Raw genomic sequence first — 16,344 nt, 5'->3', positions numbered from 1 at the left:
TGTTGCGAGTTGTCTCCGTTGCTTTAAAACCCATTTTGAACTTGCTCGAATTTGCTTTTTGTTTAACATCACTTCCATAGTTCAAAGTAGATATAAAATAAATAGCAAGTAATAACGCAGTAGCAAAAAAACATAAAGCAAGAAAAGCACATTAAAATGATGTATAGCATAACCACATTTATTTAATAATGTATGCCAACAGCAAACGGCAAATTTCAACAATGCAAACCCTGCAATTACTTTTGCACCAACCTAATATCTGAATGTTGATACGTATTAAAGTAATTTGTAAAAGTGTAACCACAGTTACAGTACTTACAGTGACACAATCTATTTTTCAATATTAGCTAATTTTTAAACATGTTTTAATGTATTTATCTGTTCACCAAAATTTTCATGATTTATTCTTAAACACATCTAAGTTTTTATCTAAACAAATTTTTCATACTTTTCTAATAGTGTAAAGAAAGCAAGTTAAAAGGAAACTAATACTGGTCTGTGTTCTTTCAAAGTAACTATGATTGCTCCAATATCATTGTCTTAATTACAAGAATATAACTCTTTGAATTGAAATATGCAAATTTCTTATTGCATGCATGTCAGGGCTTTGAACAGCAGCTCTATGGTATTTCAATTAGCGGTGGTTGTTCTTGAATGCATCTGAATTTGTTGTACTAATTTATTCCACATAGTAAAATATTCTACTCAGTTCTGACAACTAATCTATAAGGAGACCTCTGCAGATCAGTGATTATTTTGTTAAATAAAACTCAAACAAAAATACCCACTTGACTAAAAAGTTTTTTACATGCATTTAATGAAGTGTGATCAGGTTTAAAAAGTGCTTAATATCATCCAACAGAAAGTGGATGACTTTTCTTGAATAATTTTGCAAAAGTGAAATTCTAAACAGTTTTAAAATAAAAACCTGAAAGGTTGATTTTTAAAAGCCTGAAGTGCAACATTTTCTTTTCAATTCTAAAGATTTTGTTAAGTATAAGTAACCTGCACTACTTAAATCCCGGATTTTCAGTGAAAGTTCTGACAAAAATTATTACCCAACTGTGTATAAACTTCCAATTCCTTAGTTCTCTTTTGGAAACCAAGAATCTTATACAAATTAAGAATGAGAAACACATTTTATAGTTTATTCTTACTTTTAAATTATCTTAATATGCATAATATTAGAATAACAACAAAAACTATCCTAAATAGCGAGGCAAAATTTCTGTGATAAATTCAATTTTCAAGCTGATGAGAGTAGGTTTTACCCCAGCAGTAATGGATAATTTTCAGTAATCAAATTTTTGATACCAACTTGAGTCACGGTACATACAAAACTGCCACTACTGCTAGCTTTTCAACCCAATATAATATTTTTGTTTGCAGAATATAATTTTGACATTTTAAATCAATTTTCCATTATTTCTGTTTTAATATTTGAATCATTCTAGACAAATTTCATGAGAAGTCTCAGTTCGGTACATATTTAGAGTTTACGATTTTAAAACTGACTTTCTTTTCCCAATGCCAATACTAATTCAGCCAGCACTACTGAAGCAAGGGAATGTTTCCTCTGTGACATACTGAGTGATGTTGTAGAGTGAACTGAGGGAGAATAAATTTTTCATGGCTGTTGGAGCATAACGGTATGTAAAATTAACACATTATTTACAGAACAACTTTTATTACAAAGTTGAAAAATCACTTTTTAATGGAGGAAAAAGTAGCCAAAAAATCTGAAATAGTCCACCTAATGCAGATATCCATCTTTGAATGAAACTATTTATAAAAGAGAGCTAAATTTTAGCTTCAAATTAGCCTATGAACAAGATATCTTCATTAGCAGAGTACTGGACAACTTATAACATATGCACAAATATGCTCGATGGATCTCAGACAAAAATATTTTCCCAGATAGTCTTTAATAGAAGAGAATCATGAAGATAATATGAAGTGTGACATAATATTCTACCTACAAAAATGAAGAGGACTCTAGAATTTTAAGTAGTAAGACTCCAGAAAAAATGCAAGCACAGCAAGAGCCTAAGTGAAAGATTCAAGACAGTTCATTCAGAAGAACAAACTTGCTGGGAAGTATAATTCAGAAGAAGCCCATTGCTGTTATTATTCCCTAAAAAAACTAGTTTACTGTACTTGTTGAAAATTGTAATGTTATCTTGTCTACAAAAAGAGAAAAGATGCAGAGAAAATGCTCTGTGCTCTGCATCTTAGAAAACATTTTTTGTGATAAGGAAGGAATAGGAACACTATAAACTAAGAACAAGTTTTATGTAAGTACACACATTCTAAAGCCCAAATGAAAAAAGTGCAGAATTGCACACATATGCAGACAAAAATAATATATATTTATACAAATATTTTACCATATCAGTTTTTACCTGGTTGAAAAATAGACAGGCTTCCATCAGTATGTCCAAATACTACTTTTCCTTTTTTCTTTGGATGCCATCTAAACAGACTGATGTCTGACAAGAAACTATGTGCATCTCTGTGTACAGTTAGCCCGCTGTCAGGTCCTGAGATAGTCCAAATGTTCAATGGACCTCTGTGGGACACAAATGCAACTGCATCACCTGCATTCCAGCACCAGCTAAGTGACGCAGGAATTCCTGAAACATACAGGTAAACCTTATAAGAACCAGGATTTGAAATTCAGTGTATTACTGCTTGACTCTGTATCAGCAATTGTTTTGAAAAGTTGTAGCAATAACTATTCTTCTATACAAAAACTATTAGACTGAAATTTAGATAACTGTGTGAACATCTTATGGTGTAAAAGTAAATTACACATATCCATAGGCAGGAAGTAGAATTATTTTCCACATTATTTTAATGCTACTTTGATGGACTGTATTTTATGATATTTATACTTCAGTAGTGTCAAAAACAATCTCACACATGAAAGAAGATAAGTCTGATCCTGTAAAAAATACTTTCATTCATTTACAATTCTGTTTACCATTATATTTTACTGTAAGCTATTTGCTACTAAGGTGGAAAAAATACTGAAAACTTTAAAATGTCTATTTTTGCAAAACACGATGAAATTTAGAGATAAATATAAGAGAGGCAGATATTTATGACAAAATTGGAAAGCTAGCTCTTAAAAAGAACTCTCAATAGCTTCCTTCTGGATATATGCCAGTTTAAATTCAGTTGTCTAACACCTAACTCTAGACATTTCAGTTTAAGGATTTTGACCTTAACATCTCCAGCCATCATTAACCTCACAATTTAATGGTATGTCTCTGAAAGAACAAACAACAGTAAGAAAAACTCCTCAAGCTAAGAATTCAAAACTGTTTGTATGTAGACAATTTAATACGGTGGTATCAAAGACAGTAAAAGCAGCATTTATAGGAGGTTTACACATAATATCTTAAAAGAAAAACAGCTTTAAAAAAGTTTAAAATAATAATAACACGTCTTTAACAGGTAACGTTTGGCTGAAGTAGTTTTTTAAACAGGCAACGTACTGAAAAATAAATGTAAGTTTTTATATTAATGCATAATCTGATACAATATTCCTGTTTGAATAGATCGAGTCAATGTGTTTTTTACTATTTATTCATTTTGCAGGACATTGAAGATGTACGGAGGTATCCTAAGTGCTCTGGAAAAAACAGTGTAGCAGGTCCTGAAATGTCTTACGAGATCCTGAGATACTGACTGTTCTTGGGCTGTACCTATTTTCCAAGAATGCCAATGTAAGAGTCAAGGACACCTGACAGACACTGACTGTAAGAAAAGAAATAGGGTTTGACTGAAGGGAATGAATCAGAACTGGGCAGGGAAAGGTGACAGACACAAACCCTTAGACTTCTATCACAATCTCCTAATCAGCAGTTTCAAGTCCTGAGAGAAGATGCAAGTAAGCAAGCATTAGGGTATTTAAACAAAAACTGTTTTTCAGCTTCATCAATAATTTATACATCAATCTGTTGAAGGCTACATTTTACTTGCTTTCACTTCCGTGAAATTATCATGAAAACATAGAAGGTTTAAAGCCTAATTATTTATCCTTTTATACAGTGATGGGTTTTCTTTTCCCTTCTCCTTGCTCAACAAGAAGGCAACGGGAAAGTCAGTTCACTAATTGGTCAAGTACTTTAGAAAAAAGAACAACCTCTTTCTTTACCAGTTACTAGATGGTTCAGAGCAATTTACTCAAACATGCCACCATTATTTTCTAAAATGAACTGCAAAAAAATCTGACAAGAATATTGTGTTAGGCAATTGTTTAACCTCTGGCCTACAAACTGCTTAGAATTTACTCTATATCAAGTATTTCTGATACCTGTGGATGAAAAAGCTGTATGGATAAAATAGATCAACATGTCTGAAATACCTTTTGTATTGTCCAGCTTGGCCACAACTTTCTGTTCAGTCACATTCCAAATAATCACTAAACTATCTGCACTGGCACTTGCAAACACATCAGGATTGTGCGGACACCAAGATATGGCTGTGATTGTCTTCTTATGCTCAGCCATAATTGCCCGGAGTTTGAATTCATTGTATCGGTGATCCAGCTAAACAAAAAGTAAAATTCCTTTTAGAAATACATGTTTTCTAAACTCATTTTAAGTACTGTTGGGTTGGAGAACAGTCCATTTAACAGTTTTAGACTTAGAGATGAATTTGCAGTGGATTTAACAACTGTCAGTACCTGACATCTCAGTAAATTAAATTCTCATACCTTTGACTTGGACAGAAAAGTTGTCAAATATTCAATTGACACAACCAGTATTAATATAATCTATCCTTTTTTTGGGTTATTAACTATTATACTCTATTATTAACTGCATTTAAACACAATCCTAAATTGCTTTATAGGCATGGCAACAATCATTTAGTGACCTGCAAGGGGTTAAACAGGATAGAATACATAAATGAGTTTGAGATCCTCCTAACTGCTTAAATCACTTAGTAAAATAAAATCTACAAAAAAAAAAAAAATCAAATGCCCAAATCTGACATGGTAAATTTTGTTTATTTTAATCTCACTAGTAGTATAACTGATGAAGTTAAAAAAAAAGCACATCCTTTATTTCCTGACATATTTCCCAGTCTGAAAATTCAACAACACAGCACTTCTATTTTTAATTAGGTCTTTATGTGTAGCAACTGCTACCTTCATGGTGCTGAGCAGTTCAGAAATGAAGAAATTAATAACTTGTTACAAATCCAGGAAAGGTGGGCCACTGAATCCTCAGTTTAGCACAGGAGACTAAACTACTTCAAAAGATTACTTTTACACTACAGCTTCAAATAAAACCATGGAATTACTTAATTTCTCTCTCAGAACCTGCTCTCCTATCACTGCACTTCATTCACCTGAAGTGTTTGCTAGATTAAGAGCTTATCTTTCAAGAATAATTCTTGACACATACAACTTCAAACAAAGTTTACATCAATCTTTTGCACTAGCTATAACAAGGAGAAAAAATAACTTGGAAGGGATATCTTGAATGGTAGATTGAGCTTTATAGAGACATCATCTCAGCAGCAATCATACTTCCAAAAGCATTGTAGAAACATTTATTGAAAGGGTTCAAAGTGACACAGGCAACAATGTAAAAATGTAACTAGTCGGTTAAATAAAAATAATTTTACCTGGTAAATATAAATAGCAAGGGTAGCACAGTAGGCAAATCTGTCTCCACTAGCAGCACATACATCCTTGTTCCATGGCTGACATCCAGCAGCTAAAAGTCCCACTTGTTTAACGTGTGACATTTTTGCCTTTAAAACAGAAATTCATTAAACTACAACAAGATGACAGAATGTTAAAGAACAGAATAATACGTTTTTGTTCTGATAAATAATATAGACATATGTACATAAAAATATAGCTAACATTTAAGTTTTAACAGCAACATCTTGTGTCTATGAGGTACAAATGAATGCATGTAAAATAAAGCCAAGCAGATGTTCAGAGGCTTCAGTGCTACACAAGAAAGGGATTTTAATACCATTCACAGAAATCCATTTGGGAGGAAAAAAAGGCGAGAACAGCACATGAAAACTTGAATACATCTTGATTTGTTCTTGATCACTTTCATTTTCTTCTGGAGTCTTCTTCAACACTTTCTATATTACAGTGCAATGCCCTCTCTGTTCTCTTCTTCCCTTCATCCCCCACAAAGACAGCTGGACAAAATAAACTATATGCTAATACTTCAAACACAATCAAGTATTTTAAAGGAGCAACTGTTGGTTATGCAATGTAATGCTGTGTAGCAGCTTTAGAGAGATATGTTGGCTACAGATCACTTTCTACCTGCTTACTATCAACTGTATGGAGGGCGAAATATTTTTCTGAATGCCATTAAGGTGCATTTAGAAAAAACTTTGTACTAGTATAGTAACAGTGACCTATAGTATCCAATGGAATCTATCAGTCAATACTGACAAAAATCTTATTATACAAATATTAACAAAATTTTGTTTTAATGCATATATACAAGGGATGAAATAAAGTCAAATGATCAATTTTATCTTCCACTTTTCTTATGTGTTTGGGAGGTATCTGCTTAGAAGATAAATATTAATTAATAAATATAAGAAGCAACCTACATGAGATTGTCTCCCTCTTTCACTTTGGAAAGAGTGAAAGAAAAAAAAAAAGCTTATTTTGTATGCTGCTTTAGCAGAAAATCAGGATCAGATTGAACGTTTGGGACCGATCATCTCAAAGGTAACACTGATTGTAGTCATAGTGCTTAAATATTCTGGGTGAGGTCTAAATGCCTAAAGAAGATGAAACACCCATGGTTACCCTCTGAATGTTTTGGACTGTACAACAACAGAACAGAAATGTACAGAAAAACAAGTTGCAAGAGAGAGCTCTGCTGCAGACAGGTGCTTTGGCTTTTAGACTTCCTTTCTGCCTCTGCCAACAATTCTCCTGACTTCTGAAGCAAATTAGAGGTTCTAGAGGGAACAGTTCCATAAATTGCACCACCTTGCAGTTCATCTGCCATCCATTTGATGTCACAAATGATATGAATCCCACAGAAAGAAATTTATCTTTGTATCTAAAGAATCATCATCATCATCACTACCAAGTGACAAAAAATAGACTTCAAATTTCTGATTTTGCCATTTAATGTTATTTTACTGTTTAGTAAAATTTGTCTTCTCTTTGGCCTACTTTTACACTAAAGACAAAAGGTAACTAATATGTTTTTAGAAGATATCCACCAACAAAAGCATCATTCACAAGTTTAATTTAAAGCAATCATTGTTTTGATAATGTGATATTTTTCTTAAAGTCTGATATTTAGATGAAAATGTCTCCTAAATAAGATCAACAATTGGACGAAAAATGCTGCTTTGTGATGCATCATTATTTCACTGAGTTAATAATTCATGCTTAAGAAGCATTATTAAGCTTTGAGTCTTCATGTAGATTTTTCTATTTAAGCATATGTAAAAAATACATATGTAAAATATTCTGAGCTGTATTAGAGAAAGGAATTTGCACTTCATTTACTAATATTTGCTGGTTTAAACTTGTTAATATTAAGAAGCATTTGCTTTGAAATACAGTACAATGGTATCTAGAAGAAGAAATCACAATTCTATGGCTTACTGACTGTTACTGTCTTCTAAACATCATGCATCAAAGCAGTTTCCTGCCGATCTTTTCAGACTTTATAGATTTCTGTTGAACGTACTTATACTACAAGGAAGAAAGCAGCATTCATCAGAATAGTGTGAGTAAAATGGCAGAAAACTAGAAATCCAGTTCAGTATAACTGAATGAATACATATATGTATGATTTCAAACATTGCATTTTTATACAATGGACTCTTAAGTATACACTGAAAAAAACCTGTGCATGTAAAAGACATACACCACATTGGAGAAGCTATCAAAGGATGCCCACAGTTTCCAAGGAGACGAAAGGCAGAGGAAGGACAACAGAAACTTTTTTTTTTTTTTCTTTCCAATTGGCATGAGCAGCAACATTCGAAGTCCTTCCTTGTTGCTAAATAGATTAAAAACCCCAAACAAACAAACAAACGCCCAAAAAACCCATTAAACTGAAATTCTGTATGCCTTAAATTTAATATTATTTAAAAATAACTGAATGGACTAGATGCATAGACATGGCTATATATCAATAACTTAATAATCCCTACCTTAGCATAGGTATCATTTTTTGTAAACCACTTAAGGATTCCCATGTTCATTCCAATACCTTGCTGCTCCCAAAAATGCAAAATCTTCCGCTGGTTGTAGAATGAAATCACTTTACTTGACAGATGAAAGAACTAAACCTTGATGTTCACAGAATAATACAGTTACTAAAGGATGCAGGGAGAAAAAACTGAGCATTGTGTTGCACCACACACACAAACGGCAGTGTCAGTAGCCTGGCAACTGCAGCTCTTTAACAGGCACCATTTTATTTTTTACCTAACTCCTTTTTCTCTGCTTCAGCTATTCAGTGTATTTCATTGCTTGTTGTATTTCCCAACTGTACAACAACAATATTTATTGAATAATAATAGCTTAAAAATCCATCACTTAGCACCCTTTAATTATCAAGAGATGTGCTTGTATTCATCAATTCATAATCATCAAGCACAACCAATACCTTCTCAAAAGGAAAAGTAAGTACATCACATAATGAGAAGAAATCTAACACTATGAAAACTTTGGCAGTTGTCACAGATTTTTATTAATATTCATAGGGAAAAAAAATAGAAACAAAGAAATAGATGGCAGTGTCATATGTCAGTTATAATTTCTTAAGAACCAGATATCTCAATACCAGTTGAGCTACACCCTCTAAACAAAAATTCCTCCTACTTTATGTGGAGTATACTACAAAATTATAAAGAATTTTCAGTTCTTGATGTGGAAAATCAATGCAGTTAATAATGCAGGTCTCTAGTCTTACTCAGACTGTACAAACACTCCTGCAAGAAACTGCTTCTGAGCAAAAGCTGAGCAAAGACCGACGACATTAATCATGATGGTCACGATGTAGAATAATTATGTAAGTTTGTGTAAGTTATGTAAGTGCTGCTCTAACCAAAAGTTAAGCCTTTCCTATTTCTCAGCAGGATTTAACCTAGGTAGCCTACCACTTGCTAAAATGTCAAGTTGGTTGATAGCTTACCACTGAGCAGTATAGACAGAGAGTTTGCATGCTTCTCTGCAAAAATTGGAAAGGCTTTTTTCCACTTTTGTATCCAATTCATGGCACACAGACCATCTGTGACTCCTGGAGAATCAGATGACTAACCAGAGGCAAGAAGAGACTGCCCTGGACAAGGCTTTGAATTTCAGGAAGATTATTCAAAACCACCAGGAGCTAGACTCTTGTAGCCAACATTTGTAAATTACATTTCCGAACTTTCAATAACCTAGCAAGTGTTCAAAAATCAGTGCATTCAGTTATCCAAATGCTGATTAGGAACAGAACACTATTATTTGAAAGATCATTTTAAACAAACAAGAGTTAAACCAGAGTTCACAGACATTTTAAACCTCCACAATAAACCCAGAGCCAAATACTACTTGAACTGATTTAATCACAGTATCTCTGGCTTCACAAGGGAAGAAATCCTAAAAATGTTGTGGTCCTCTGGCTGAAGTTTGGAAAAAGTTTAGATTTGAAATCACAGCCTGAGACTGTATTTTACAGACACTGATATTGTATTGCACAAACACTTATTTGAAATTAAAACAAATATATTAATCCAACATAGATACCCTGCTTAAAAAACCTAAGGCAAACAGTGTAACATTACAAAATACTAGAGTTTGAAACAGAGGCCAGATAAATGCTGGTATTTTTAATAATACATCACCAAGAGTATTGAACTACATACCTAATCAACCCGAGACATCATATATAGCAGTGGTAACAAAACCATAACTTATAGAGTATTGGCTAGTAATATGTCACCAGACATCTAGTTTTCAGGCACTGAATGTAATACAAAGAAGTACATACAACCAAGTCTAATTTCAGTGCAAAGCATCCAAGACTCTCCATAAGAACTTCATTCTCATCTTCCAACACAGTGCTATCACAATCACCTGAAGATTGTTTTTCTGCTGACAAATTACAGATGACACTTTTGGTTTTGGATGAAGTTACCTCTTGACACATCTCACAACTGAATTCCTGATGAGAAGCTATTGAAAAATATTTCCACCTCTGAAACATTCATGTCATGAGTGACACGTAACATGAGAACAGTGGGAAAGTATTAAAATCTGCTGGTTTTTAACACTTACGAGGATATAACTGGCATTGCCAATATACAATAATATAATTAAAGCAGCTGCTGGCTCTTATGTTTCAGTAGCATCTCCTGCATTCTGATTCTAAAGCTGTGAATATACTATCAAAATGGGAAATAGAAATTACATAAATATATGGTTACATCAAGGAGCTTGTTAAAGTGAAAGAAACGTGACTTAAATACACTTCCCATTATAAATCTATGAAAGCAGCAGCAGCAGATCAAGCTTGCCCAAGGCATGCAGTTAATAAACACTAAAAAAAAAAACCAAACGAAAAACAACCAAAAAACCGACAAAACGCACAACCACACAAGATATCCTGCAAATGTTGCTATAGTAACAACTCCTCCATGGAAAAATGTTAATAAAAATATACAGGTATCCAAGATACAACTTGGAAATGACCCTAGGTGAATTAATATCTCCCAAATATGTATTTTTTTTACTCAATTACTGCTTATAGTTATTTTAGTTTACTCCATGCACAGTATATTAATTCCTCTTACTACGATAAAATTAAATGCTGGATTTCTATCTCATTACATATTAAAGAACTACCATTAATTACATTATGTAACCTAAAAAATGCAAATAAGTGACTACTCAACTTTCAATATCTTTTATCCAGGTAGCAACATTAATTTTCAAAAAACTCATTTTAGATGTTCTTATCTATGATTCAAGATTTCATTAAAACTACTAAAAATACCTTCTTAGTACCACTATGGAAATATTACTGTTGGTACTAGTAATATAGTAAACAGCATCTTAAGTAAAATATAAAGGAATTAAAAGAGACAGTACTAATTTAAACAATTCTTACTCGTTGTTGTCCTTCATACCAATCATCTTCATCAAACCAGTGAGAAATATAAGTCATCCAAGCCATGACAGAAGGCACAGTTGAAATAAAAAACACGGAACCTGAACACATGTAAGTACAATGAGTCCAGTGCTAAAATTTACTCAAAACTACAACAAACTACCCCAAGACCAGATCCAAACTCTGTGATAAGATTCTACATTAATAAGCTTTATATTAATACATAATCTGAAATACTTTCAGCAGCAATTTAAATGTTACTTTTTTTAGATTCTGAACTGCTAAACAGAAATCAACAGTAAAACAATTAATTACTAGATTATATATTCCAGTGTTTTAAATTAAAGCAGGTTAGTGCTTCAAGCACGATTTTACAGTAAGTCTGAGCTCTGAAAATGAGGTGCTGTTAGAGTCATTCTTATTTGTCTCCTAAAAAATTATCTTCCTCTTTTTCAAAGGTACTGTCTGTAAGAAATACGGTTCAGTGCATGAAAGCTTGTATTGAAATGTAAAATACCTTCAGAATCACAGGGAGCGATATGTTCTGGTTATGTAGGAAGTGGTTTCAACTGGCACAGTAGGAGGGGTCACGATTATCGCCAGTGCCAAACATCTTACGTTTAAAGATTTTTTTAAAAGAAAAAAAAGATCTGTATCTCCATTGTTCACAGCCAGCAGAGCCTGAAGGGCTCAACTACAGCCACCAGCACTGGCTGGGAAATTTCAAAAGCCCAATTTTCACTAATTCATCAGAATGCATCTGCTTCTTTTCTCTCCCTTGGGAGAGTTTTGCATATCTGACTGTATTTATTCCTTCTGCAGCTAATTATCCATTTTTGGTATGCTCCCAAGATTCATATCAAATTTCACAGTGCATTAGACCAATAAAAGCAAGAGGTAAAAAGAGGAATGAAAACTGTATTGCTCACAGCACAATTCAGTACTGCAGCAGCACAATTCATCAGCTGTGCTATTTAGGAGACATTATCATACAACTCTTTCCAACTGTATGGTTGCCACAACTATCAAATCCTCAACAGAGATTATGGAGACCTAAAAAGCCCCAGTTTCTTAAGAAATTTAGAACTCTGACAACCTCAGCCTAACCCAGCACAGAAATGTACTGGATTAACAAGCTGTTTCCCAAAATATATAATACAAGAAATGCAAAAGCTAGACTGTGAAGTCAATTGTTCATTCAAGAAATAAACAAAGCAAAGTTTGAAAAGAACAGCTGGAAGTACCAGATATTAAACTGGAGTTAGTGATCAACATTACCATTTCCAAAGAACAACTCAGTGTCACTACCAATTGTACTTCAGCACACATAGTTTCCATTAAGGCTACTGTAAAAGCAAGCTACTTTCTCAAATATGCAGCAGGGAAATAAAGAAAAGCAGCAATACTTTTGCTTTCCAACCTCTTACTCAGAAACTATGACACTGTCCTGGCTTCAGCTGGGACAGAGTTTTTTTTTTCCTAGTAGCTGCTGTAGTGCTGTGTTTGGGATTTAGTAGAAGAATGTTGATAACACACTGGTGTTTTAGTTGTTGCTGAGTAGTCAAGAACTTTTCAGCTTCTCACGCTGTGCCAGGTGCACAAGAAGCTGGGAGGGGGCACAGCTGACCTCAACTGGGCAAAGAGCTATTCCATACCATATGATGTCACACTCAGCATATAAATCTTGGTTAAGAAAGAAGGGAGTGACCTTCAGAGTGATTACGTTTGTCTTTTCAAAGCATCGTTATGCATGATGAAGCCCAGCTTTCTGGGGAATGGCTGAGTACCTGCCTGCCAACAGGAAGTTGTGAATGAATCCCTTGTTTTGCTATGCTTGAGTGTGTGGCTTCTGCTTTATACTGTTTTTATTTCAACCCAGGAGTTTTCTCACTTTTACTCTTCTGATTCTCTCCCCACTTCCACGTGGAAGTGAACGAGCAGCTGTATGTTGTTTAATTGCTGTCTGGGGTTAAACCATAACAGGTGCCCAAGGGGGTAAAAAACCACAACCAAACGAAAACAAAACAAAAAAACCACAAAATAAAACCACAGACAAAAACAAACAAAAAAATGCAACCAAAACAAACAAAAAACCACTCACACACACACACACAAAATTAAGTCAAGACAGCCACTATATTTATGGGAAGTAGCATTCCCAGATTTGCAGATTTCTTTTTTGTGGTTTGCCCTCTGAGAGTTTGGCTCAAACAAACAATGAAGTACATAGAATTGCATGGTCTCATAAAATATATGGGAAACACAGGATTAATTCAGACATCACACAGAATCACAGAGTGTTAGGGACTGGAAGGGACCTCAAAAGATCATCTAGTCCAACCCTCCTGCCAGAGCAGGAACACCTAGACGAGGCTACACAGGAATGTGTCCAGGCAGGTTTTGAATGTCTCCAGAGGAGGAGACTCCACAATCTCCCTGGGTAGCCTGTTCCAGTGCTCTGTCACCCTCACTATGAAGAAGTTTCTTCTATTTAAGCGGAACCTCCTATGTTCCAGTTTGTACCCATTGCCCCTTGTCTTATCATTGGTTGTCACCAAGAAAAGCCTGGCTTCATTCTCCTGACACTCACCCTTTACATATTCATAAACATTAATGAGGTTACCCCTCAGTCTCCTCCAAGCTAAAGAAACCCAGCTCCCTCAGCCTTTCCTCATACAGGAGATGCTCCACTCCCTTAATCATCTTTGGGACATCTTGATACAGCTGAAGAAATGCCTGACCATATCCATGGTCTATGACTAAATAATAAAAATGTTACTGATGTACCACACCTATGAACAAAAACATTACAATTTGCTAAACAAACCACATCCACATTATTACTCCTTATTACAAATCAAAAATCATGATTTTGAATAAATTAACACTAATTAATTCAGAAAAGGCTTTGCCTTCAGGCTTTCCTGTCTCTTTGTAAGGGCAGATAGCATCACTCAGAATCTTGAGCAAAGTATTACATGTAGTTCAATGGTAAAAAATTTGTTTCTGTTTCACAACTATAGCTGTTCTACAACATATGTAAACTGAATTTTCTAGTCTCAATACCAACGTGTTAGAATGATGAGTCTTTCAAGAGAGGCTAACAACAAGATTCACATTTAGTTTCACGATCATCAGGAAAGCACAGGTTAAATCAATATGGATACTGTTTAATGTTTTCAATAAACTTGTGGTATCTTCAGCTCAAAGGTACAGATGTAATCAATATCTTCACAGGATAGTGGACAGGAAGTTATACTACTAAAAATGATCTGTCACAATTACCTGTAAATGAAAAAGCTTTAAGCTAAACTATACCTGGAAAATAAAAAAAAGACTAGTAGCTGCAAACGCACCATGGGTTCATTATATTTGTTTGCTTATTATATAATTAATCTCCAACTGCTGGAAAAACTATTATGCTATAGATATAACAATACACTAGTGGAGGATGAATGAAACTCCATGTCCTAAATATGACAATAAAAATATGAAAAATCTCAAAGTATTCCATCCTTTATTTTTTTGTGATTAAGGTTAATTTTATTAAAGATTTTATAAATAACTTAGTATGTACTTAAGCTAAAGTCCAGTTGGTACATCTACTTAAGCATTCTTTGTTCTCACTTTTAGGGATAACAAAATGAAATATGGTATCAGAGTCAAAAAACTGAATTTTTGTTCAAGCATTGAATGTTAGTAATGAATTTCAATAGATCAGACCAAGAGAGACATCTTTAAGGTGTACACAGTCTTTCAACAGATTGTCCAATAAATGTATCAGCAATATTCTAGAGGAAACAAAAAGATAAAACATATTCTGTTCATCTCATGCAAAAACAATTAACTATTGAGTTGACACAAGGAAATGGTATGAAGTTGTGTCAGAGGAAGTTCAGACTGGACATTAGGAAAAAGTTCTTCACCAAGAGGGTGGCTGGTCACTGGAACAGGCTCCCCCGAGAACTGGTCACAGCACCAAGCCTGTCACAGTTCGAGGAGCATCTGGATAATGCTCTTAGTCATGGTTTAGTTTTAGGTAGTCCTGCAAGGAGCACAAAGTTGGACTCAATGATCCTTATGTGTCCCTTCCAACTCAAGATATTCTATGATTCTATGATCAAGCCTATGCTGCAGACATTTCAAAATCCTCCCTTTGGAAGTAGGTGCTCTCATTTCAGCAAGTGATAGAATTTTTTTTTTTTTTTTTACTTTTCAGGGTCAGGACTTAACTCCTAAAGGAAACAATTCTGGTAAAATAACTACATTTTAGAAACTCAAGTTGTTATGCATATGTAACAACAAAGATGTAAATAAAAAATATGTCAAGAATAGCATTATCAATGTACATTACAAGTTACAGCACCATAGAATCATTTTGGCTGGAAGAGACCCTCAAGATAAGTCAAAAAGCTTTTTTACATCGCCATGTGCATTTTAAAAGGCAAGTGATACAAAAACTAAACCAACTAAAAGCATACAAAAATAGCATTTTAGATTTAATGCTGTTCTTGGTCATTTCACAATGCCTAACACCTCTTGCATCCCCAAATCAGATTAGCACATATTCAAGTGTATTGTCCAGGCTGTCCACAGCCCTCATGAAGTCTTGCTGTCATGCTGAGGTTGTGTCTCAGGGATATAAATGAGCCAGCATGCTTGGGAGAATGCCAAATTCTACAACTCCATGAAGGCAGCTGGACAATACAGGACCATGGACTCTGTTCTTTCCTCTTCATATAAATGTGCAGTTTTTATTCCTTATCCCTTAGTCTGGATCTGAGGGAGGCTTTCCATTAGGACTAGGGCTTTAACCTGTCCGCAATAAGACGAACACAGAGCACGACAGAATGAGTCATGTTGATCATAAGGATAAAATAGAGGTCATGTTGTATATCATGATGCTTTAGGATTGAAACATTACAACGTGTGGTTAGAGTTCAGTGCTACAAAGGTCAAGAACTAAAAAACAAATCAAACATAAAAAAACAAACAACAAAACCAACCAAACAAAAAACCCAAACCTCAGAAAACCCCACAAAACCAAAACACAACAACAAAATCAATGTTTATCTTCTATTAGTATTCTATATGAAAGTTGATGTTACTTCTTCAAACTTGATCTTACTTATGGATGCTTCAGCACAGATATCTTTTTATTATGAAAGTAAGCTACTGCCTTTCTCTCTACAAATACATGACCTTAAAAGAGTCTGAACAGATA

At 34.2% G+C, this 16,344-nt stretch overlaps 1 protein-coding gene across 1 annotated transcript in view; it reads right to left on the bottom strand.

Annotated features, from left to right (window-relative positions):
• The window catches only part of WDR17 (WD repeat domain 17), a gene marked incomplete at both ends in the record, with an annotated part of 41,748 nt that extends 30,517 nt beyond the window's left edge, over window positions 1-11,231 (bottom strand). The window contains 4 exons of the mRNA XM_080344228.1: window positions 2,403-2,633; window positions 4,373-4,556; window positions 5,641-5,769; window positions 11,121-11,231. Coding sequence (XP_080200354.1) covers window positions 2,403-2,633; window positions 4,373-4,556; window positions 5,641-5,769; window positions 11,121-11,231 — 655 coding nt within the window. The remainder of the gene's footprint in view (window positions 1-2,402; window positions 2,634-4,372; window positions 4,557-5,640; window positions 5,770-11,120) is intronic.
• Window positions 11,232-16,344: the final 5,113 nt, after the last annotated feature.

This window comes from Nesoenas mayeri (assembly GCF_963082525.1).
Source record: "Nesoenas mayeri genome assembly, chromosome: 4".
In the NCBI taxonomy this organism is placed as follows: Eukaryota; Metazoa; Chordata; class Aves; order Columbiformes; family Columbidae; genus Nesoenas; species Nesoenas mayeri.
The sequence above is the reverse complement of the archived record's forward strand: the minus strand, read 5'-3'. Positions and strand labels throughout refer to the sequence as shown.